Source organism: Myxocyprinus asiaticus, chromosome 3 (assembly GCF_019703515.2).
Source record: "Myxocyprinus asiaticus isolate MX2 ecotype Aquarium Trade chromosome 3, UBuf_Myxa_2, whole genome shotgun sequence".
In the NCBI taxonomy this organism is placed as follows: Eukaryota; Metazoa; Chordata; class Actinopteri; order Cypriniformes; family Catostomidae; genus Myxocyprinus; species Myxocyprinus asiaticus.
This window is the reverse complement of record NC_059346.1, coordinates 55,420,641-55,447,556: the sequence shown is the minus strand read 5'-3', so window position 1 is coordinate 55,447,556 and position 26,916 is coordinate 55,420,641. Positions and strand designations below refer to the sequence as shown.

Here is a 26,916-nt window from a genome sequence, read left to right as displayed (position 1 = left end):
ATTACTAATTACTTTCTAAAACCCTCATCAACCTCGACCAGTTGAAAAATACAAGGATAGACATGAAACTGTTCTTTTATTTCTTTCAAATAAATTATTTGAAATCAAAATAAATTATTCATGAACTGGCCAAAGAAATTAAGGGGGCTGCATTAAATTAGAAAACATACATTTTAACACTAGACATTACATTTCTATTTTAAATTCACTATTGTTTTATAAAGAATTGTTCTATAGTCTATACAGTATTTAACACAATTACATCAGAAGTAACTGTAATTAAATTACTGAGAATTTAAGAGTAATCCCTTACTTTACCTTTTAATGAAAAAGTAATTACAGTAATTAATTACTTAGTAATACATTACACCGAACACTGATCAGAAGTTACATTCAAAAAGTATTTTGATTACTGAAGAGATTACTTTGCATTTTATTGTCATTTGTTTCATTTAATATTTAGTCTATTCTGTTAGAAAACATTTATCCATATAAATGATGTGATCCAAGGAGCGTTTAAACAGTGGTGAAACACTTTCTTAAGATGTGTACATTCATTCGAGCAGACAGAGAAGTTAGAAGTAAGTTTGGAGCAGCAGAAATAGAAATAAACCTTGTGTAAATTGTCATGTTAACATTTAGCCTTATGCTAAGCTAAAATGTTATTTCTAGCCATTTTACATGCACCTGCTACCAGGCATGGTCATATCAAGAAAATCCATGTTAGATCATAATTTTTCTTTCTCTAGTAAGACCTTTGAAATAAGTTCTTAATCTTGATGGGAACTTTTATATTTGTATATTATTATATTATTTATATTATTTTTCTGTAAAAATATCTAAAAATCCTTAAAACAAGATCAACTGGCTTTTTCTTGTTTTAGAAGCATAAGATATTCAGGCCTTTTTCAGAGGATGTATTTTTAATATAAGTTTATTTGGTCAGTGGTTGTCTTTACTGTACTTTTCAGATTTTTTCACTTGTTATTAAGTTGTTTATAGTCAAAAAAGGAAGAAAAATAAAAAAACTGTATTTAGATTACAAAACAATTAAATATTTTGAGCATTAGGGTTTACAGTGTGTTTGTTAAGGCAAGTATCACTTTTTTAAATAGGTTTGTTTGGGTTGACCCTTAACCCTAAATACACTGCCTGGCCAAAAAATAAAAGCTGCAGTTTGGATTTAAATAAGCAGATACTTAAGAGCCTATGATTGGATCATTATTGCAGTGATTAATATGTTTCAGCTTGCAGCAATTCTTTTAACCCTAACTGATGCAGTGTGTAGCTTCTCATTTCTTAAACCACCATGTCGGAATACGTATCCCATGGTCGTGGAAAAGATGTTACTGTGTTTCAGAAGGGGCAAATTATTGGTCTGCATCAAGCAAAGAAAACAACTAAAGGGATTGCTGAAATAACTGGAATTGGGTTAAGAACTGTCCAACGCATTATTAAAACCTGGAAGGATAGTGGAGAACCATCAGCTTTGCAGAAGAAACGTGGTCAGAAAAAAATCTTGAATGATCATGATCAGAGATCACTAAAATGCTTGGAAGTCACATCGTAAAGAGAAAAAAATAAAAAAAAAAAAAATAAAAAAAAAAATCGACTGTAGAACTCACAGCTATGTTTAATAGTGAAAGTAAGAGCATGAAGTACTTTAGTTAAAAATAAGAGCATTTCCACACGCACAATGCAACAAGAACTTACAGGATTGGGACTAAACAGCTGTGTTTACAAGAAATCCACTTGCTAGTGACGCTAATTGGAAAAAAACTACTTCAATTTGCTAGGGAGCATAAAGATTGGACTGTGTAGCAATGGAAAAAGGTAATGTGATCTGATGAGTCCAGATTTACCCTATTCCAAAGCGATGGGCGCGTCAGGGTAAGAAAGGAAGCACATGAAGCGATGCCCCCGTCATGCATAGTGTCCACTGTATGTCACGGTCTCGGTGAGTCCGCTGGTTTGTTTTCTTTTGTCATTATGTTCTCTCTGTTGGGTTCAGGTGTGTCTGACTCGTGTGATCAGCACTGTCATGGAAGCCTTGATTGTTTCCATGGTAACGTTGAACATGCCAGCTTTCTGCGAACAAGCGGGAACCTGATCGCCATTAGTTCCCGGGCTATATCTACCGCCCTCTGTTTGTGTTCGTTGCTCGATTGTTTGTTTGAGTCCTGTTTCTTACCACTCTCTCCCTCTGCTCTAGTATATCCTGTATCGTGTCTTTATATTGGTTACCAGTCTGCACTGTGTGTGCCGGGATTGTGGTTACCATCCTGCCTGTTTGCCTCACTTCCTTGATGCTACTTCTGAGTTTCTCATCAGTGATACTTCTCTGCACCGGGACTGCTCTGCACACGACCACTATGCACACAAGCCTATGAACATACTACTCTCTCTGGACTCCTTGAGGATCTACTCTACACGACCACTTCGCACACAAGCCTACGAACACACCATCCTTCTCCATGCTGCAGTCGGTGCCAGGTTCCTCTCTCAAAGCTTTACCAGCCTTACTGTTTATATATATATATATATAAACAGTAAGGCTGGTAAAGCTTTGAGAGAGGAACCTGGCACCGACTGCAGCATGGAGAAGGATGGTGTGTTCGTAGGCTTGTGTGCGAAGTGGTCGTGTAGAGTAGATCCTCAAGGAGTCCAGAGAGAGTAGTATGTTCATAGGCTTGTGTGCATAGTGGTCGTGTGCAGAGCAGTCCCGGTGCAGAGAAGTATCACTGATGAGAAACTCAGAAGTAGCATCAAGGAAGTGAGGCAAACAGGCAGGATGGTAAGCGTAGTGACTCGCCTCAATCCGGGAGGTGGAGGACGAATCTCAGATGCCTCTGCGTCCGAGACCGTCAATCCACGCATCTTATCACGTGGCTTGTTGAGCACGTTACCGCGGAGACATAGCGCATGTGGAGGCTTCACGCTATTCTCCGCGGCATCCACGCACATCTCACCATGTGCCCCACCGAGAGCGAACCACATTATAGCGACCATGAGGAGGTTACCCCATGTGACTCTTCCCTCCCTAGCAACCGGGCCAATTTGGTTGCTGAGGAGACCTGGCTGGAGTCACTCAGCACACCCTGTATTCGAACTCGTGACTCCAGGGGTGGTAGTCAGCGTCTTTACTTGCTGAGCTACCCAGGCCCCCACTATGTTTATATTAATAAACGGATCATTGTTCTCCGCACTTGGATCTTTTGTCTCATCCTTCCTGACAGAACAATCGAGCCAGAATGGATCCAGCAAAGCAGACTGATCTGCGTGCTGCGCTCGCTCAACAGGGAGCGTTTCTGGGTCGCCAGCAGGACCAGATCTCCGCTTCCAACAGTTCCATTGAAATGGTGGCCTCTCAGCTAGCCAAACTCACCACTTTGGTTCAATGACTCCCGCAACTCTGTCAGCCTCCTGACTCTGACTCTACTGCGGAGGTTCCTTCACTGCCGCCAGCAGTTCTCCCTAGCCCTGGACACTCTGAGCTCCATGTCAATTCTCCACCTCCATACTCAGGTGAGGCGGGGAGCTGTCGCACATTCCTCATGCAGTGTTCACTCTGTTTCTCGCTGCAGCCCTCAACTTACTCCATGGAGGCAGTCAAGGTCGCCTTCATTATCACGCTCTTGACTGGGAGGCCCGGCCAGTGGGGAACTGCTGTATGGGAGAGTCGCCACCCTTGCTGTTCATCTTTCCAGGAGTTTTCGGCAGAGCTTCTGCGTGTTTTCTACGGATTATGCTATCGAGTTCCGCACTCTTGCCGCTTCTGCCGAGTGGAATAAGGCAGCCCTTTGGAGTCTGTTCCTGGATGGTTTGTCAGATTCGATCCACAATGAGGTTTACACTCTGGATTTACCTTCCCGTTTTGATGATCTGGTCACTCTTGCCATAAGGGTTGACCAATGCCTTGCACTCGAACGCAGCTGATGTTGCTCCTCATCTCCTAGGTCGGCTGACCGTTACCATCCTCCCACTCCTGTGGCCGGGGTCTCAGAGCAACCATCTGAAGTGGAACCAATGCAGATCGGGAGGACATGTTTATCTTGGAGAGAGAGGCAGCAGCGTATGTCCAAGGGGCTTCGTCTCTACTGTGCTGGTCCTGGTCATGTCATCGCCAACTGTCTGGTAAAAGCCCCCATTCATTGGTAGACAAGGGGTTACTGGTGAGCGCAACTCCTCTGAGCAAAAACACCACATAATGACCTGTTCTCCTGGCCTGGCTGCAGCACAGATCGACTACGCACTCTGTTTCTGCCCTGGTGGACTCTGGAGCAGAGGAAAACTTCATTGATGCTGCCATGGCTTCCAGTTGGCAGATTCCAGTGGCTAAATTGGCCGAACCATTACGGTGTACTCCCTTAGTGGCTCATCCCTGTCAACCATCACCCATTCTACGGAGCCGCTTACCCTCGTCACGGGGAACCACACTGAGCAACTTTCCTTGCTGCTGATCCGCTCTCCCTCCGCACTGGTGGTACTCGGGTATCCTTGGTTGGTATCACACAATCCACACTTTGACTGGTTAACCAATTCTGTTTTAGCCTGGAGTCCCTTTTGTCTCTCCTGTTGTCTTAACTCTGCTGTCTCTCCTGTCCAGTCTTGTGTGTATTTTCAGGATGAACCAGCGGATTTATCCAGTGTACCCATGGCATACCACGATCTGGGGGTGGTGTTCAGTCGGTCCTGCACCGCAACCTTTCCTCCTCATCACCCGTACAATTACGCAATCGATATGCACCCTGGGACTTCTCCTCCACAAGGTCGGTTGTATTCGCTCTCTGCTCCCGAGAGGGAAGCTATGAATAAATATAGTACTGATTCTCTGGCAGCTGGTCTCATCCGCCCTTCCTCTTATCCTGCAGGGGCAGGGTTCTTCTTCACGGGGAAGAAGGACTGCAAGCTTAGACCCTGCATAGATTATCAGGGGCTGAATGATATCATGGTAAATAATCACTATTCTTTGCCGTTGATGTCTTCAGCTTTCGAACTCTTGCAGGGGGCGCCCGCCTTTACAAATTTGGATCTACGCATTGCTTTTCACCTAATTCGGATCAGGAAGGGGGATGAGTGGAAGACAGCCTTTAACACCCATAGGGGGCACTTTGAATATTCGGTCATGCCGTTCGGATTGGTCAATGCCCTAGTTGTCTTCCAGGGGTTTGTGAATGACGTGCTTCGGGATATGGTTGATTGTTTTTGTTTATTTAGAGGATATTCTGATCTTCTCCCAGAATATTGAGGTCCATGTCCAGCACGTCAGGCAGGTGCTTCAGCCACTGCTAGAAAACCAACTGTTCATTAAGGCGGAGAAGTGTGTTTTTCATGCGTAATCGGTTTCATTCCTGGGTTTCATTGTTTCATCCGAGGGAGTGCACATGGACACTGTTAAAGTTAAAGCAGTTTCTGATTGGCCAACCCCAGACACCCGCAAGTCCTTGCAAAGGTTTTTGGGGTTCACCAATTTTTACTCACGTTTCATCAGAAACTTCAGTCAGCTCGCCACACCTCTGACGGACCTTACCTCCACCCGTATTAAGTTCTGTTGGTCCTCGTCGGCTGAGGCCGCATTTTCCAAATTAAAAGAGAGGTTTAGCACTGCTCCCATTCTAATTACTCCTGACCCTGTATGTCAGTTCGTGGTGGAGGTGGATGCATCAGAGGTCAGGGTCAGTGCTGTCCTGTCACAGTGCCCTCCCTCAGATGGAAAGATGCATCCGTGTGCCTTTTTTTTTGCATCGTCTGTCCCCAGCCGAACGGAATTACAACATCGGTAATAGGGAGCTGTTGGCTGTCAGATTGGCCTTGGGCGAGTGGCGTCATTGGTTAGAGGGTTCAGGGGGTACCTTTTGTAGTCTGGACTGACCAAAATAACTTGGAATAAATCCGTGGAGCTAAATGTCTTAACTCCAGACAGGCCCATTGGGTGCCGTTTTTCACCCGGTTCGACTTGATTTTATCCTACCGTCTGGGCTACAAGAACACCAAGCCCGATGCCCTTTCCCGGTGTTTTGAAGTCGGGACCTCCACCACCCTTCCGGATACCATCCTCCCCACCTCCTGGGTGGTGGGCATGATGTCCTGGGACGTGGAGTCTAAAGTCCGTTCCGCACTGCGTAACACCACCTTGCCCACCAGGTGCCCAACGGGCCTGTTATTCATTCCGCGGTCAGTCCTGATGCATGTTCTCCGGTGGGGCCACTCGTCCAACGTCACCTGTCATCAAGGGGCTGCTCGTACTCAGGCACTCATTAGACAGCGATTCTGGTGGCCGTCGCTAGTGCAGGATGTTCGTTGTTATGTTTCCACCTGCCCAGTCTGTGCTGCTAACAAGACTTCCTGTAAGCCTCCGGCCGGGCTCTTCCAACCACTGTCAGTCCCCTCGAGACCCTGGTCTCACATTGCCATGGACTGTGTTACCATTCTCCCCCCTTCCCATGGTAACACAGTCATCATGAAGGCTGCTCATTTTCCCCTCCTCAAATTACCTTCAGCGAGGAAGACAGCAATTGAAGTCTTCTGCATTCATGGCCTCCCGGTCGATGTGGTTTCTGACAGGGGACCCCAGTTTGTGTCACGGTTTTGGGCAGAATTTTGCCGACAGCTGGGGGCTACTGTAAGTCTGTCCTCTGGGTTCCATCCCCAGACTAATGGGCAGGCGGAATGGGCGAACCGAGAGCTTGAAAAGACCCTGAGTTGCGTCACTTCCCGTAATCCGTCTTCTTGGAGCTCTCATTTAGACTGGGTCGAGTATGACCACATTTCCCCTCCGTCGTCGTCTACGGGGAGTTACCAGCCTCCTCTGTTCCCTGACCAAGAACCCGACGCTCAGGTCCTGTCCGCACACGCCTTCATCCAACGGTGCTGTCGCATCTGGCGAATAGCCAGAGAAGCCCTCCTCCGGACTGGCATTCGTATTAATAAATCAGCAGATTTCCACTGGTCTAAACCTCCAGCTTACATCTGCGGGCAGAAGGTCTGGTTGTCTACCAAAGACATTCCTCTCCGACTCTCCTCGTGTAACCTCTGTCCAGATTCTTTGGGTCTTTTCCCATCACTAAGGTCATTAGCCCGGTGGTGGTCCATCTCAAATTGCCCCCTTTCCTTAGTTGTGTCCACCCGGTGTTCTCATGTCAAACCCATCATCCGGTCTAACCTTCACCCTTCCGCACCCGCCACGTCTGGTGGAGGGCGCCCCGGCTTATTCTATCAGACGGTTACTTGATGTCAGATACAGGGGCAGGGGGGTTCAATACCTGGTGGACTGGGAGGGCTATGGACCTGACCACCAAGAGGCGTCCCTGGGGGGGGGGGGTGCAGTCACTGTCACGGTGAGTCTGCTGGTTTGTTTTCTTTTGTCATTATGTTCTCTCTGTTAGGTTTAGGTGTCACGTGATCAGTGTTGCCATGGAAGCCTTGATTGTTTCCATGGTAACGCTGATCATGCCAGCTTGCTGCGAATGAGCGCACCCGGTCACCATTAGTTCCCAGGCTATATCTACCTCCCTCTGTTTTGTGTTCGTTGCTTGATTGTTTGTTTGAGTCCTGTTTCTTACCACTCTCTCCCTCTGCCCTAGTATATCCTGTATCGTGTCTGTATATTGGTTACCAGTCTGCACTGTGTGCACAGGAATTATGATTACCATCCTGCCTGTTTGCCTCGCCTCTTTGATGCTTCTGAGTTTCTCCTCAGCGATACTTCTCTGCACCGGGACTGCTCTGCACATGACCACTACACACACAAGCCTACGAACATACTACTCTCTCTGGTTTCCTCGAGGATCTACTCTGCACGACCACTATGCACACAAGCCTACAAACACACCATTGTTCTCCATGCTGCAGTCAGTGCCGGGTTCCTCTCTCAAAGTTTTATCAGCCTTGCTTCATTTATATTAATAAACTGATCATTGTTCTCAGGAGGTGGAGGAACGACTGGTGCTGTACATTAGCCTTCACCCTCTGTTCGGATCACGCCCCACTCCACCACATGAAGGATATCAATGCGTGGATCACCCATTGGTACCTGGCACTTAAGCCGTTAAAATTTGAGGTGATCCACAGACCAGGGGTGCAAATGGCTGTGGCTGACTTTCTCTCCAGAAATGGGTGGGGGGGGGGGGGGTTTGCAGGCTGGATTTTGCCCTGGCCTGAGTCGGGCGGTGGGGATATGTGGTGATGGGGGCGTGGTTGTGTATCTGTCTGCAGGAGAGAGCGGTAAGGCTCGTCACCTGGGTTATCATTATCTCTAACACCTGTTTCTTGTTGTAGTGATGGCAGATAGAGACCAGAGAGAGACTGTCCCTGTGTGTGCGCAACAAGAAGCATTTACTCGTTTGTGTGTGACAACTTGGCCACTGAGTGCCCTTTTTGTTTAAGTTTTGTCAACGACGCTGAAGAGTAATAAAAATACTCACGTGCAGCCTCCTGACTCCATTGTCCAGATATCGAACCTTATCAGAGGTGCTGAAACCTGGGTGGGAGGAGGGATTTGCTGTTGTGGAGTCTTCACTGCTGCCATCTGCCAGGGGAGCAGCTGCGGCCTTCTGCCTGGGGATGGAGGGGTCACTGCCGGCAGCCGAGAGCCGGAGGAAACGCTGCCGTCCGCCGAAGAAGGGGAGGAGCAGTTCCGTTTATCAGGGGAGGAGCGAGCTAGTGTCTGCCAGAGAGCGGAGGAACGGTTGAGAACTGGGCGACAGCGCCTCTGGGAGCCGGCGAGCAAGTTCTTCTCTCTCTCTCTCTCTCTGCATCTCTGCTCACCCTTTCCCTCTCCCCACGCCTCCCCTCGTCTCTCCCCCAGGTTCACAGGAGGCGGGGTGGACCACCGGCTGATGGAACAGCCGAAAGGGCAGCGTCTCCCCTCCAGAGGTGGTTAATTTATATCATTAAAGTTTATGTTGACTGTTCAGCCGGTTCCCGCCTCCTCCTTGCCCACCAGAAGGCACCAGAATATCATAAATATTTTGGGAAACACCTTAGCAAAAGAATTGCAATGTCCTGCCAGTGGCCCAAAACATCATTGCCCTTAGCATTGTGGCAGCGAGTTTCGCATGTGCAAGCACTACTCATATTTTCATATGTTTTCTATCTTAATCTTACATTTTATTTGAATTCAAATCCTCTTTCCATATACATTTATACCTAAATCAAAATTAAGTGAAGACAAGAGTAAAAATGAAGTACATTCAAAACATGTAGAGCATGGGGTTTAATTTTATTTGGTGCTTGTGTTTAAAATTGGCAATATGCACTGTTGTTATAAAGACAAACACAAACAAAACAATCTGATATTCCTCGTACAGAATACACCATGAGACAAACTCTTGTCTTTACGATTTAGTGCAAGAACAAAACATGCATGTCAAAACAAAACATCTGTAATCTTTGTGCCCAGTGTTCATACACCTGATTTTTATTATGGCTATACATATTTGGACTTTATACATGGCAGGCTTTTAACTAAAAGATCTGGCCTAGGCATCACTGGAAGGTTTACTTTAATCTCACTGCTGTATACTCGTTTCTGGTTTTAACATTACATTTCTAAACTGCATTAGAAACTCTTCAAATACAAGCACAAGAAGACAAATACATGGACATTCATTTGGTATTGTCTTAAACTTATATAAAACTGTTTTTTTTTTTTTTTATATATATATATATATATATATATATATATATATATATATATATATATATATACACACACACACTACCGGTCAAAACTTTGGAAACACTTGACTGAAATGTTTCTCATGATCTTAAAAATCTTTTGATCTGAAGGCGTATGCTTAAATGTTTGAAATTAGTTTTGTAGACAAAAATATAATTGTGCCACCATATTAATTTATTTCATTCTAAAACTAAAATTTAATAAAAAAAAAAAGTTTTTGAAATTGATGACTTGGACCAAATAATAAAGAAAAGGAACTTTTCAAAAGGAAGGAAGATGGGAACTCCTTCAGTACTGTTTAAAAAGCATCCCAGGGTGATACCTCAAGAAGTTGGTTGAGAAAATGTCGAGTACATGTCTGCAAATTCTAGGCAAAGGGTGACTACTATGAAGATGCTAAAATATAACAAAGTTATATATTTTTTTTTATAAACAAAAAAAAAAAAACAATAATAATAATAATATAATAACGAATGAGTAAGTGTTTCAAAACTTTTCACCGGTAGTGTATATCTGGTGTTAAGGTTATACACACACCTGCTCGTTAGATGATACACTTTCTGAATGTAAATGAAACAGATAATGTTTCATTTTAATAGACATCAATATCTTAAATATGTAGTTTAATGAATGTGTGCTGATCCATGGATACTTTTTAGCATGCTCAATGAGGGGACACTTGCAAGGACAAAGAATAAAAAAAGCTAAAACAGTTAAATGTTTAAGGTTCTACAGTCCATATTATTAAATCCCTTAATAACAGAAAAAAAAAAAAAAAAAAATGTATTGCGGTAGCTCCTCTTTCTATAACAGAGATGTGAAGAGGTGCTGATCTGGTTACATTATGCTGTAAGTGTGAGTGTGTTCTGATTTAGTTTAAAATGCATTGGCCTTATACAAAGGAATTCTTGAAAAGCTAGTAAGGCATCAGATGGTTAATTGGTTTTCTGTCAGTGTCATCATGACTGACTGAATTATCGCAGGTCTTTCTGCATCCATTCCAAACCTAAAACAGGTCTTAACATCCTCATTTATAAGGCATCATGATGAATGTGTCTCAGCTCATTCTCTTATGCAGATTTCTTAGCCACAGCTAAACCAACCAGACCCACCAATCCAGCCAAACCAGCCAAACCAGCCAAACCAAGACCAATTCCACCAACAATTGCCATCCCAACAAGTCCATCTGGAGAACATGAGAAACAGAAGCACATTGAATTCAAACTGACGAGGCATGTGAGAACTACGGTGAACATGCTGCTATTAGTCTATTTCCAGATATGTACAATAAAATATCTAATATCACACAAGAGTGCTCTTGAACTGAATAGCAGCACAATTGTGAATTGGCTGCAGGCATAATGCTGCAGTTCTATAAACAAAAAGTTAATACTGAGAAAGTTACATTTTAGACACATTCTAAGCCATGAACCAAACCAACCAGCCCGAGGTGAATCACATTTAAAACTTTGATTTGAAAATCAGACAAAAAGACAAAAGGTACAAGACTGTGTACAGTGATGTGAAAAAGTATTTGCTGCCTTCCATATTTCTTCTATTTTTTTATATTTTTCATACTAAATTGTTTTAGATATTCAAACGAGATATAACATAAAACAAAGGCAACCTGAGTAAACACAAAATACAGTTTTCAAACATATATATTTTTTATTGAAGCAAAAACATTATCTATCACCCATGTGAAAAACTAACTGCCCCCTTAAACTAAATAGCTTGTTGTGCCACCTTTAGCAGCAACAACTGCAACCAAACGCTTCCGATAACTGGAAATCAGTCTTTCACAAAACTGTGGTGGAATTTTGGCCCACTCTTCTTTGCAGAACTGCTTTAGTTCAGCCACACTGGAGGGTTTTCGAGCATGAACTGCCTGTTTAAGGTCCTGCCACAGCATCGCAAGTGGGATCAAGTCAGGACTTTGACTAGGCCACTCCAAAACTTAAATTTTTCTACTTTTGAGCCATTCAGAAGTGGACTTACTCCTATGCTTTGGATCATTGTCTTGCTGCATAATCCAGTTAATCCAGAGCTTCAACTCACGGACTGATGACCGGACGTTCTCCTTTAGGATTTTCTGGTAGAGAGCAGAATTCACGTTTCCCTCAATTATTGCAAGTCGCCCTGGCACTGAAGCAACAAAGCATCCCCACACCATCACACTACCACCACCATGCTTGACTGTAGTTATGATGTTCTTTTTGTGGAATTCTGTGTTTGAATTACGCCAGATGTAACGGGACCCCTGTCTTCCAAACAGTTCCACTTTCGACTCATCAGTCCACAGAACATTCTCCCAAAAGGTTTGAGGATCATCAAGGTGTGTTTTGGAAAAATTCAGACGAGCCTTAATGTTCTTTTGGGTTAGCAGTGGTTTTCGCCTCACCACTCTTCCATGGATGCCATTTTTAGCCAGTGTCTTTCTGATAGTGGAGTCATGAACAGTGAAATGTATTGATGCGAGAGAGGCCTGCAGTTCCTTGGATGTTATTTTGTGACTTCCTGGATGAGTCGTCGCTGTGCTCTTGGAGGAATTTTGGAAGGTCGGCCACTTCTGGGAAGGTTCACTACTGTGCCACGTTTTCTCCATTTGGAGATAATGGCTCTCACTGTGGTTTTTTTGGAGGCCCAGAGCCTTTGAAATAGCTTTGTAACCCTTTCCAGACTGATGTATTTCAATCACCTTTTTCCTCATCATTTCTGGAATTTCTTTTGACCTTGGCATAGTGTGCAGCTGGGTGAGACCTTTTAGCCAAATTTATGCTGCTGAAAAAGTTCTGTTTAGGTGTTGATGTGACTGAACAGGGCTGGCAGTAATCAGGCCTGGGTGTGTCTAGTCCAGCTGAACCCCATTATTAATGCAGTTTCATAGATTTGGGGATTTCGTAACTAAGGGAGCAAATACTTTTTCACACAGGCCCAGTTGGTATTGGATAACTTTTTTGCTTCAATAAATAACATTATCATTTAAAAACTTTATTTTGTGTTTACCCAAACTGCCTTTGTTTTTTGTTAGATTTTGTTTGAATTTTTTAAACTTTAGTATGAAATATCCACAAAAACAGAAGAAATCAGGATGGGGGTAAATACTTTTTCACAGCACTGTCCTTAACGTATTTCATGAGGGAATGAACTACAATCCCATGAAGCATTGCAAAAGACGTAATCCAATTTAAAAATGATGGAAAAATATAAAACTATTGATTTAAAGTTATTGATATAGTATGGAAAAAATGTTTTGCAAAATATTTAGATATTTTCAAATATATGAGTAGTTTGAAAGTGTAAAGAGATCGACTCGATTGTGTCATTCGCAGTGCATCATGGGAGTGGGCGGAAGCTGCAGAGCTTGTTTGGCGCACTTTGTTGGCAGCGGTCCTCTGATTCGTGGATGTTTTCTCCTCATGATCATGGGTAGTGTAGTTCTTCACCAGGAATTCCGCAATTAAACACAATTTCAAAAAAATGTAATTGAAATAATGTGGACTGATAGCTTTAACAGAAGCATATACCACCGATTAACAACCTCGAAGCGCATGGTAGGTCTTTGCTGTGTTTCTGATTTATTGTTCATTTATTTTGCCTATGGAAAACAATTAATGGGATTTTTACTTCCGGAACTAGACTTTTATGCTCTATATAGGCAGTTATTTTTGCAAATTCTTGCCCTACCAAGGAAAATAGTTCAAAAGGAATCTGAAACAGATCAATGGTCAACCGTTGCGTCTCAGGAACACCAACACAATCACAAACAAGTGGAGTGATATAAAGAGTGAATAGTTCCAGAGTTGTTTTACAACTATATATGACTGGATGCACATACTGTACACATACGTGTGCTTCATCTCACCTTTTTTCATGGCTTTGTCAATGAGCTTTTCCAGATCTAAAGCTTGAGAGTTTCCAGGTTCGTTCTTCAATAAAATCCTGATATATTTCAGACCTCTCTCATACTCCTGTGAATAAAATTGGAGAATAAGTGTTGGAAAGTCATTTAAACTGCAAGTGTGTGATGTAAATATTAAAGGCTTTCTTAACCACCTTGAGTTTGTAGTTTGCAACAGCAAGGTAAAACAGGTAATCCCGCTGGCCATCCTTGGTGCCCTTATGAATAAGCTCTAATAAGGGAAATAACAATTATTTCAATATTTAGTCAAAACAAAAATTCATCATTTACTCACCCTCATGCCATCCCAGAAGTGCATGATTTGTTTCTTCTACCAAACACAAATGAAGATTTTTAAAAGATTATCTTAGCTCTGTAGGTCCTCACAATACAAGTGAATGGTGACCAAAACTTCCAAGCTCGAAAAAGGCACATAAGGCAGCATAAAAGTTATCCATAAGACTCCAGTGGTTAAATAAATATCTTCTGAAGTGATATGGTAGGTGTGGGTGAGAAACAGATCAATATTTAAGTCCTTTTTTACTATAAATTCTCTTCCCTGCCCAGTAGGTGACGATATGCATGAAGACTGCGAAACAAAAGAAGAATTTGAAAGTGGAGATTTATAGTAAAAATGACTTCAATATTGATCTGTTTCTCACTCACACCTATCAAATGCTTCAGAACACATGGATTTAATCACTGGAGTCATACGGATTACTTTTATGTGCTTTTTTCAAGCTTGAAAGTTCTGGTCACCATTCACTTGCATTGTATGGACCTACAGAGCTGAGATATTCGTTTGTGCTTTGCAGAAGAAAGAAAGTCATACACATCTTGGAAAGCATTAGGGTAAATGATGAGAATTTTCATTTTTGGGTGAACTATCTTTTAATATATTAGTGAATTAACACTAGTACTGAAGTGAATGTAATAATACACAACACTTTAAGACATTGATTCTCACAATGTATAACTACAAAGTTTAATTGTAGTTGCACTCTTAAAACTCATGGACTTCAGTTACATGTAAGTTAATAAGCATTCCCATCTGAATTTGTCAAACAATAACATTTATAACCTCTTCATTGTCCCTCCTAACAGAAAAGAATTAATCATTGTCATCCAGATTAAAAAAAAAAAAACATATAATTAAATTTAACTATTGTGAAATTGCAATATAGATGGAAGTCTTAAATTGATCATTTGGGAAGTTGTTTGAGGAGCTGCCAAGTGGCAGGATAGGCAATTAAAATATTATACCACTGACAGGAAGCCATTTAAATTGCATATTATGACATGAAGGGCAACAATAAAAATGGAACCTATTCTCTCGATTACTGTTTACAACCTTTTCAAGTGGTTTTACAGATTTTGTTGTACTATTTTCAGAACATCAAGTTTTCAAGTACTACAAATGATTCACAGCATTCACACATTGGAAAATATAACACCACTCTTACATGTGTGATTGTGAGGCAAGAGATCTTAGCCAGGGTAGACTCCAATATCTACATTTTTGTGACTGAAAATGAGGCTGTGAGAGATAAAAGTGTAGTCTGTTCAATGGGTTGTACAGTTTAATATCTTCATGTTGATTATTCAGATGAAGAAACTTCATATCAGTCATGCCAAAAGAAATCTGGTTCACAAAATAATTCCAGAAAACATGTTTGGTGAACATTAGATATGATCTAGATTAGATGAACGGATTTATTGAATGGACCGTTTGGCAAACATTCACACCGCAGCCAAATGTGACCCAACTCTGATTTTTTTTTTTTTCCAACTTGTTCTTTATTTTATTACTTAATTTTGTTTCACGAATAAAGCATGGGTTGTAACACTAGTGACAAATTTTCTTTAAAGATTACGTTTCTAAGATGGTGTCAATAGCATCACAAAACACACACCAGTGATCAGACTAAAATCAATAAATCACACCATTAAATCAAAAGTTTTCAGTAAAATATTTCACAAAGACATTAAACAGTGTGACTCCAATGACATATTTAAATGAAACATGTGAACAATGTACAGTTAAAATGTAAATTAATAACTTTTTCAACATGGGGGAAAAACCACTAAATGCACATTTGAGCAGCCTCTCCTTCCTCTGAACTTTGACCTTGGAAGCTATTTGCCACACCCACAAGTTTTTAACACTGATAACACCAATGACATGACTTCAAGGGACAAACACTCCTTTTAAATGATTAATTACTGCAATTATGTGTCAAATGTCTCAAACAACATAAAGTCAAACCATTTCATATTATTTCATAGAAGCAGGGTTTCTACAGGTTCGAAGGTATGAAATGTAAGACTTTTTAAGGCCAAATGAAAGACAAATTGAAGACACTTTCGCAATAATAATAATAATAATAAAAATGACATAATTAATTAGCTGGTAAATACAAAACCACTGAGACTACTTGGATGTCTCTGGACATGTTTATTTTTTAAAAATTTCTTTTTTTAAATAAGTTAATACAACATTAAAACTCTAAATGAATTTATTAAGAATGCACGTAGCCTAAGGTATGTAGCCTATTTTGTGACCCTTCACTTTTGTCACTTGCTTTCCAGCAAGACGTGATGCAATACACCAATGCTTTGGCAATGTCATTGCTTATGTCAAACACGGAAGTGGTGGCAAAAACCATGCGCAAAAAGTAAACTTTCATCGGATTACGTTGTTGAAAAATGATTCCTAGGGCTCTCATTGACTGCTGTGGCTTCAAGATCATCAACAGAGTTGACTGGACGGAGGAGATCATTTCATCTCACAACTTTGCAGCAAAAATTTATAACGAACATGATTACATGTTTATTATTAACTCATTTTATTATAGTAATTGTATCGCTAAGAATATGTCTGTATTTATGATGGTTTTGTGTCATACTTTCGTTTAATCCTCTAATCTGTCAAATCTAACACAACAGTCAGCGGGCTTTCTGCCACCACTTACTGCGCATGCGCTGACATTTTTGTAAACAAGAGGATTGGTCTATAGACCTTATTCAGAGTAGCGCCATGTTTGATTTTTAATGGGAATGGAAACGAGGCTGTGAGGGATCGACTTACCATTTCTTCAAAGGCACGCACGGTATATATATCTGTAAAAAGCTCCAATATCCCATCTGATTTTCCACAACTCATATTGTCTGGAGTTTTTTGTCTACTGAGTGCCCTTGAAAATATATTTTTCCAATGTTTTGTCTGTGGAACGATCCAAAAACACTTTAAACTGCAGTACAGCCCATTGAAGAGACTGTACATCTATCCCTCACAGCCTCGTTGTCATTCAGGTCAAAAATTAAAAATGGCGCTGCTGTGAATAAGGTCTAGCATATGCTGAAGAACATTTATATTTTTTTTTTTGGCAGATACATTTAACAAATACTTTAACAGGTAAGTTAAAGGGCAGTTCATTTGAAAATTTGTCATCACTGCTCACCCTTGAGTCAGTATGAATTTTTCTCTGCCATGGAACAAAAAAGGAGATGTTACAAAACAAAACGTTTAGTCTCATTCACTGTCACTGCATCTTGTCTTTCATTCAATGTAAGTGAAAGGTGGCTGAAACTCCCTAATATCTCCTTTTGATACCCACAGAAATAAAGTCATACAGGTTTGCAACAGCATGAAGGTAAGTGATGACAATTTTCATTTTTGTGTGAAATATCTCATCAGTTACCTTAAAAATGGCCGTTTAAAGTTGACAAGATGTATTGAAAATGTTAACAGATTAAATTATGAAAGAGAACTGTGCTGTATAATTAGCTATGATGTATACTGAAAACAGATTATATACTAAATATTAAATATAGATTATATATTTTCATATTATGTATATTATTAATATTATAATTTATATAGTTATATTATTGTTTTGTATATTATTACAAATAGTTTTTAATTGATTCAGATGGCAGAGAAAATACCTGTATATGTCAGATGGAGCTCAAGAGAGATGGAGATGAGAGATATAACAGGTGTAACTCTGCAGCTGAGTAGTTCTGTTAGCTTTACAATTCTTGTCAAAGGTGATGTAAAATAAGGAAGCGCCACGATTTGAAAGGCGTCAAAAAACCGCTCCAACCTCGCGTGCTTGCAAATTGCAACGTTGACAGCTTTGTCGATTACAGGCAGGAGCGACAGTGTTAGCACATCGCTCACTTACAGAGATGCAAAATAACGGCATTTGCATTTCTGATTAACAGGTTTATGAAGGTTTATACATGTGTAACATCGTAAGTTCAGTAAAAATGCGCTTCCCTGTGCACGCTCACACCAAACTCAACAGCTTCTAAATGATGGATGCACGAGAGAGAGAGAGAGAGAGAGAGAGAGAGAGAGATGATTTTGACTCACGCAGATTCTGCTGTTTTAAGCGTCTTCTCTATTCACGCCCCAAAATTTAAGACCTCAGCAAACGAAATTTAAAACTTCTTGTACATTTTTTCAGATATTTAAGACTTTTTATGGCCTTAAATTTTAAAAAGTAAATTTAAGACTTTTTAAAGACCCGCGGTAACCCTGTAGAAGGTAAGGTTATACAATGATGCCTTTTAAAATTATTATTATTATTTTTTTTTTACTATTTGAAATCTTTTTCATTACTGAAAATCAAGGGACACGTTTTTCACCATAATTACTTTTTCACTTATAATTAGCGAAACACACCGTAGAATTGTGGGTTTGTTAAGAAGAGTTGTTATTTATAATTACTTCAGAACTGCATTGTCTTGCAAGCACTGTTATATAAATCTACCTCTGTCTGGTATCTTTTCATGTGCATAGTTTATTATTTACTTACGTGTAATCCGAATGAATCGCTGAAACCAAATCTTTTCTTTAATTGCATTTTCTTTACGCATCAGATACAATGCACTTTCGGATGTTTACACTGTATTCCAATTAACACATCTGAGTGAAAACATCAGATTTGGGCCACATTCATCTGCAGTGTGAACAAAGAATTTGTCTATACCTCACAGCCTTATTTTAATATACTGTCTCCCCTGAATAAGGTCAATAAACAAGGGCACTGCTCTATGCTGAGTAAGAAGACAATATAAAAAGCTAAATGTCTTAATAATAGTGAAGAGTCCATTTTAGGAATATTCAATTCACCATGAACCAACATTAAATTATATTCATGTGCCTACATTCAGTTTAGACATAGACATGTTCAGCAATGCCAAGGAAACGTCAAAAATAGAAAGGACTAGGATGATAGGGTACTGCAAAAGTCATATGCCGGACAATTGTTGTCAACATATTTCAAGGAATTAAATGGACCCTTTACACACGTCCACGTTCGCGAAGCGGAAGTCGTCATTGTTGGGTAAACGCAATTATGGCTGCTACTGAGGTGTATGTGCTTTCACAGTCCTTAAAAGTTTGCCAGTATTTACGTTTGGAGATGTTGATCGCATCGTCCATCAACGGTTAAATCTAAACTCAACAAAGGTTACAAGTTATTTTTTGAGGGTCTGCACGAATACGAAGGTAAGTCCATAAAAATAAATTATTATTGAGAGGTTGTGTGTTAAATCAGCAGGCACATATTTACGTATTAAAGGAACGATCTACATATCTGTCGCCATAAACTGCAAAAAAGCAAAAAAGAGGGCACAGTTAACAAATCTGTGAGTTGTACTAGGTGAAACTAATACCTGATGGGGGCGACGCAGGATGTGAAGGAGTGGAGAGGCCCATGTTCCGCTCCATCCGACTTCTAACCCTGTCAAACACACACTCTCGTGTCGGTTGTGATGTGTAATCATTCCATTGAAACCGTGATGGTACAACTTTTCATCTTGAAAATACTGTCCAAAGATGAAAGTGCTTCCTCATTTAATAACAAAGTTATCTCCCTCACATTTAATTGCCTGAACCCACCGAGCTCGTACAAAGTTTAGCATCTTTTTTGGAAATTCGTGGAAACACAAATCCAGAAGTTTTCATTCAGAATTTGTGCAAATAGGAACACTGTAGTGGTACTGGTTATTACCGCACTTCCCATGGCCGCCATAGTTTATCCAACTATGACGACTTCCGCTTCGCGAACGCGGAAGTGTAAAAAGGGTCCATTAAGCAACATAAGCGAGGAATTAGACCTGTCAACAATGCAAAATGGTAAAATTACATATTAAAACATATTTGTAACACAGTTCAATGGGCAAGGAGGAGGCGGGAACCGGACGAAGCATCAAAGTAATATTTTAATGAACACTTAAACAAAAACACACAAAACACAAACACACACACGGCAGCTGCGTGTGGCTCTCTCTCCCGAACTGCCGCACCCGGCTCGGCCTTATCCCTCTCCCTGGCTGATTAGCCCGATTGGGACCAGCCGTGTGCATTCACGGCCCGGCCCCGCCCTCCTCCTCGTTACAATATTAAACATCTTTCATGACTTCGTGCTTCTCTGCTTTACCATAATTAAATTTAGTAAGGGAATTTTCTGAAAAATTGACAATTTCCTTTGCTTTTTGGTAATGGCTTGCTCTGAGGCAATAATATATTTTTGTAAAGGAGGGGAAAAGTAAAAATAAAGTTACTGATAACAGAGAAGATCCAAAAAAAAAGGAAAAAACTTTTATAAATATAAACAAATATTTAAAGCTAAAATCCTAGACACATCCCAGATGCGTATGACTTTCTTTCTTCTGCTGAACACAAACGAAGATTTTTAGAAGAATATGTCAGCTCTGTAGCTCCATACAATGCAAGTGAATGGTGACCAGAATGTTCAAAAATCACATAAAGGCAGCATAAAAGTAATCCAAACATCTTCAGAAGAGATATGATAGGTGTGGGTGAGAAATACATCAGTATTTAATTAATTTTTTACTATACATCTTCACTTTCACATACAGCCACCTACAGGTTTGGGCTGGTCAAAGGTAGAGATTTATAGAAAAAAAAGGACTAACCTATCATATTGCTTATGAATACATGGATTTATCCATTGGGGTCATATGGATTACTTTTATGCTGTCTTTATGTCCTTTTTGGAGCTTCTGAGTTAGGCCTGTCGCAATTATTAAATAATCATCTAATCGCGGTTATTTGACCTAGCCGCAGTTATTTGAGACTTTCAATTCCAATGACAAATGAACAAATAATGGAATGAATGGCGCGTTTGAGTGTCTAATTCAATTTAACTTCGACCATCTCAATGAGCCAAACCACAGGCTGCACTAAAAGCAGCACCTGAAGAGCGCATGAAGATTAACCGCTTCTGAACGGGACTTGAAGCTCTGTGATGTACATGGCATCTGTGGATGTTTGCCCCAAACTCCCGCTAAAATATGAATGAGGTTTTTCGTTGTTGATTCATACATGCAGTGTTAATGTGACGCACGCCCGAGATCATAGAATAAACAATCAAAGAATCTCAAAAGTGTTTGTTCATGTAAAATAAGGGCTCACGAGTTTAATCGGAGAGCCTTAAAGTAATGTGAAAGTGAAGAATTTTAGACTATTACATACTTTAATATAATATAATAGCTATTCAGGATGGCTGGGTTCCAACAACAACAACAATGTAAATGCACCAAGACTAAAATTGACCAAAAAGAGAGACATATATTTTAAGTATTTTGAAATATTTTGATATTTTTATGTCATTCATAAGTTTTTAAAGCCTTAAAGGAAATTATGCAAAAGTAAAATATGAATAAATAACTTCTTAAGGTTCATGAAGCACACATACACCTATGACAAAAGCATGACAATTTGTATGACAACTAATCGTCATCGTCGCGAATCCCCCAAAACAGGCAACTAATCGTCATCGTCGCGAATCCCCCAAAACAGGCAACTAATCGTCATCGTCGCGAATCCCCCAAAACAGGCAACTAATCGTCATCGTCGCGAATCCCCCAAAACAGGCAACTAATCGTCATCGTCGCGAATCCCCCAAAACAGGCACCTAATCGTCATCGTCGCGAATCCCCCAAAACAGGCACCTAATCGTCATCGTCGCGAATCCCCCAAAACAGGCACCTAATCGTCATCGTCGCGAATCCCCCAAAACAGGCACCTAATCGTCATCGTCGCGAATCCCCCAAAACAGGCAACTAATCGTCATCGTCGCGAATCCCCCAAAACAGGCAACTAATCTTCATCATCGTGAATCCCCTAAAACAGGCAACTAATCGTCATCATCGTGAAACCCCTAAAAACAGGCAACTATTCGTCATCATCGTGAAACCCCCAAAACAGGCAACTAATCGTCATCATCGTGAAACCCCTAAAACAGGCAACTAATCGTCATCATCGTGAAATGCTAAGGTACTCAGAATGCTGCTTTCTTCAATATTTTTATCAAAGAACATTTGACATTATTATTATACATTGTCAACAAATTCTGGAAATGAACACTGAGAAAATAAAGAATAAATAGAAATACAATAAATAGCTTAATTAACATCAGTACTGTTAGTATAAGTCAATTGCTGACCATTAAAATAAAGAATAAATAAAAATAATATAAAATAAAAATCAGTACTGTATGTTTAGTATCAGTCAAATGCTGACCATTTAAATAAAGAATAAAAATACAATAAATAGCTTAATTTATATCAGTACTGTATGTTTAGTATCAGTCAAATGCTGACCATTTAAATAAAGAATAAAAATACAATAAATAGCTTAATTAACACCAGTACTGTTTAGTATCAGTCAATGGCTGACCATTAAAATAAAGAATACATTTAAATTAAATAAATAGCTAAATAAACATCAGTACTGTTTAGTATCAGTCAAATGCTGACCATTTAAATAAAGAATAAAAATACAATAAATAGCTTAATTAACACCAGTACTGTTTAGTACCAGTCAATGGCTGACCATTAAAATAAAGAATCAATTTAAATTAAATAAATAGCTAAATAAACATCAGTACTGTTTAGTATCAGTCAAATGCTGACCATTAAAATAAAGAATAAATAAAAATAAAATAAATAGCTAAATAAACATCAGTACTGTTTAGTATCAGTCAATGGCTGACCATTAAAATAAAGAATAAATTTAAATAAAATAAATAGCTAAATAAACATCAGTACTGTTTAGTATCAGTCAATGGCTGACCATTAAAATAAAGAATAAATTTAAATAAAATAAATAGCTAAATAAACATCAGTACTGTTTAGTATCAGTCAATGGCTGACCATTAAAATAAAGAATAAATTTAAATAAAATAAATAGCTAAATAAACATCAGTACTGTTTAGTATCAGTCAATGGCTGACCATTAAAATAAAGAATACATTTAAATAAAATAAATAGCTAAATAAACATCAGTACTGTTTAGTATCAATCAATGGCTGACCATTAAAATAAAGAATACATTTAAATAAAATAAATAGCTAAATAAACATAAATACTGTTTAGTATCAGTCGACGGCTGACCATTAAAATAAAGAATAAATAAAAATAAAATAAATAGCTAAATAAACATCAGGGGCCGGTTGCACCAGCTATACTTACATTACAACTTAGCCTAGTTGTGGCGTAAATGGGCACTAAGTCAAAATTTATGCACTACTAAATATTTGAGCATTGCACCATGAAATTTATGTAGGACGTAACCCTACATTATAAACTAAATATATAAGGCAGCCTCCGACCAGAAGTAACTGATGGAATAAAAAAGCAGACTGATATTTAATGACATCAATGAGCTCATGTTTTGGTTGACAGGCATCAGTCCTTTCGACATATATGATGGTGTTGGCATTTACACTCATTTACATTTACGAGAGAGAGAAAAAAAAACCTACTTTTAAGTGGCTCTTCAGCATGAAACCGTTCTAACGGTGCGTCACCCGGTGTCAAGTTTCAACACATTCAAAATATATATATAGGATATTAAAATGAATAAATGTCTGTTTTTCCAGCCTGTTGTATTAGTATGTATCACCCCTCATTTATTTTAGATACAGTTCCTATATATTATTATTTACACAGGGCAAATATACTATTTATTAAATCTACTTTTATTAAGCATCCTATTTTAATGTCCGGAAAACCAGACTTTTAAATAGTACATTTTATAAATGCAACAACTGGAATTGTGTGGTTGAAGGGTTTACCAAACTTTGAATCTTAAACAAAACAGTTTGGTGAATACATGTTTACTCATTAGCTTCCACTCAGCTGACAACAATGAAAGTAGCTATGTGGTTAGCTAGTTACCTATAAGCTCATTGTCACAGAGAGTAAAAGATGGACTTTATTTACTTTCCAGCATTGTCTCACCAACTAGGTAACAGCGTAGCGTGAAATCAACACTCACCACACACAAACCACCACTGCACCGTTGTCTGCTGAGCTGCAAAAAGGTGCTCTGATGTTTACCTTTCAATCTGCTACATTACTGACTGCACTGACAAACTACAGCTGGTTAACAGCAAACAGATGTGATAAACATGAGTGACATGGTTGTCAGGGACAGGGTTAACATTATATTAGTTATATAAAATGATGGGGTAGTTTTTTATTAACTTTCCAGTATGTAATTCACAAACTAGTTAGCAATTTAATGAGAAGAGATCACTCAAATCCACACAGTTTAACTCCGCCCTGTCTGCAGAGCCACCGTCAGCTCAGAGTCAGCTCTGTAAACAATGGAGTCGGAGCGTGCTCTGCTGGACAAACTACACTATGACACTAATTCTAAAGTATTGTTTTCTGCATTATATGTTCTGAAAAAAAGTTTTCATATCGGCGCATATCGGTAAAATATACACCGATACCGAAATATTGGGGAAAAGATAATATCGGCTGACCGATATATTGGTCGGGCACTAGTCATAATCGTGAAACCCCTAAAACAGGCATTTAATCGTCATAATCTTGAAACCCCTAAAACATACAATTAATCATCATAATCTTGAAACCCCTAAAACATAGAATTAATCGTCATAACTGTGAAGCCCCTAAAACATTTTAATTGTGACAGCCCTAATCTGAGGTCTGGTCACCATACACTTGCATTGTGAGGACCAACAGAGCTGAAAAACTCTTTTAAAAATCTTTGTTTGTATTCAGCAGAAGAAAGAAAGTCATACACATCTGGAATGGCATGAGGGTGAGTAAATGATGAGAGAATTTTCATTTTGGGGTGAACTATTCATTTAAGATAACTCAACTTGAGAAGACCTTCCTACAAGCAAATAAAATGTCGTCGTCAGGACATGACAGCCAATAATGATCTTTGCACACTAATGATCTTCCATATCTGACTCTGCTGAGCAAAATTTAACTTTCTCATTGAACTCATGTATTAGTTACCATCGAGCATCACGATTCCTTTCTTGATGTCCTCCGAGTGTTTGCTCCTAATCAGACACCACGCATACTCGAACTGAGTGTCTTTAGAAACACACCCCTTCGCCAACTCTGCCTTGTATTTCTCCCCGAATTTCTGAAAATCAAAATAATATAAAGTCGACAACCTGTCTACGATCATCGGGCCAAATATGAGCGTGATGCTCAGTAATACTGAGGTTTGATGGGACAGTTGGCAGATTTGGGAACAATCACCCTCATTCAGAGAAGTGTTCACACATGTCAATTCATTTTCAACAGGAAGCATTTCAGATAGACATTAGAAAAGACTGCAAATTACCTCCAAGTCCTCTGGAGCGACAACCTCACCAACAACAGCCTCCATGATAGCGGAAACAGTGATGTGTTTACACCGGAAGCTCCGTGGTTGAACCTTTTTCAGAGACTGTGATGACGCGATTCCGCCTTATTTAGCCATTTTTTTATTATTATTATTTAGTTTTTATTATTAATAATTAGGTTAAATCATTGACATTATAGTTTGCATTATATTTCTCTGCAATTAGTTTTAACAAACGAGTTACCACAGATGTGAGGTTTCTGATACAGCTATGGAGAGAGTGACAGTAATTTTGTAAGCTTCTCTCTTCTGAATGTCGTAATCCATCGCCCTCTAATGTTTTTGTTTTTGTTTGTTTGTTTGTTTGTTTGTTTTTTTCATTTGGAAAGTTGTAAAAATTTAATATTGGCATTTTCTTTTGAAGTTGGAGCAAATGTGTAAGCAAAAAAATAAAAAATAAATAAATAAATAAATAAATAAATAAATAAAACCAAAACACGGACGTGTGAAAAGAGTCCATTGACAGTTAAACTAGAGTTCCTCTATAAAAGATCTCTGGCAGTACTGACTATATAACATCAACAAAATAATTTGGCAACACTTATAATAACTTTCATCAATCAGCCATTTAAAACATAATACGATGCTAAACGGATCAGTTATATAAAATTACAAGTTTATGAATTTTCAAAAACATTATAAAATGGATAGTTCTGGTACTGGATGCTGATTGGTCAGCAGCAGTGCTTTATTCATAATAAATCACAGCTCTGACCTCTTTACAGAACGTCTATTTGTATCACTCCAGCACCCATAGCTGACCGTTATTCTTGTTTTTTAGCAACGTTCTCGCTGCGTACTGTCACAGTATGTACTGTATTTGATGAAGGACGCACTTATCTGCCGGCAAAACAGTATGTTCTTTTAGGTATGCATGCAAGTAGTATGAATAGATTTCGGTCATACTTCATCCAGGGACGTGGGCATTGTCTCGTGACCCGAGTATATGACGTAAGAACAACAACCGCGAAAACGATCTGCTCTAGTTTTGTTAAACTTTTAAGTTTAAGGACAAGGACCAATTATCTTGGTATATATAGCACTTATTTTGCGTTTCATTCAACTCGGAAAGTCGGATTTTCCAACTTCCTACTAGGAAAAGTGCAATGGAACGCCACTTGAAGTCGTAATTCCAATTTGGAAAGTCGTGCGGAAATTTTTAACTTAGATGCAGGTGCCTGTCGTCACACAAACATGTCGGCACCCAGGAAGATACACAAAATAAGTGATAAACATTCACTTTTATTAAATAATTTTGATAAATGAGTCAAAGTTCCTACATTACATGATATTAAAGCATGTTTAACAAACGTTAGCAGAGTAGCAAGTGTTCAAAACATGGTAAATTGTACTCTATTTTGATAATCGTACACCTGTAGCACAAATGCTACCATTGCAGATTGTTTCTGAATTGGGTTGTTAGGAGACATCTCTAGTGACAGTCAAACACCTGCTAATCTAACGGGAGCATTGGAGTTTTGGTTCCTTAAACGTCATCTTCCGAGCATCTGGCAATGGAATGCATTTATGGTTGGAGATCGGAGATATCAAGATGAATATCCCACATCTGACTTGAATGGAACGCAGCATTACAGTTGAGAAGAACCGTCCACTTTGCGGTTC

At 39.5% G+C, this 26,916-nt stretch overlaps 1 protein-coding gene across 3 annotated transcripts in view; it reads right to left on the bottom strand.

Moving 5' to 3' along the window:
- LOC127425803 (mitochondrial fission 1 protein-like) overlaps positions 1 to 25,377 on the bottom strand; it is a 39,354-nt gene extending 13,977 nt beyond the window's left edge. For 2 of the 3 annotated variants that reach the window (XM_051672069.1, XM_051672077.1), the window contains exons 1-4: positions 25,234 to 25,377; positions 24,897 to 25,029; positions 13,736 to 13,812; positions 13,545 to 13,650 (exon numbers count right to left, since the gene is read on the bottom strand). In XM_051672069.1, coding sequence (XP_051528029.1) covers positions 13,545 to 13,650; positions 13,736 to 13,812; positions 24,897 to 25,029; positions 25,234 to 25,278 — 361 coding nt within the window. In that variant the 5' untranslated portion in view covers positions 25,279 to 25,377. Of the gene's footprint in view, positions 1 to 9,201; positions 10,866 to 13,544; positions 13,651 to 13,735; positions 13,813 to 24,896; positions 25,030 to 25,233 lie in introns of those variants that run through there. The other variant, XM_051672086.1, reaches the window with a different exon arrangement.
- Between the last annotated feature and the right edge of the window lie 1,539 nt (positions 25,378 to 26,916).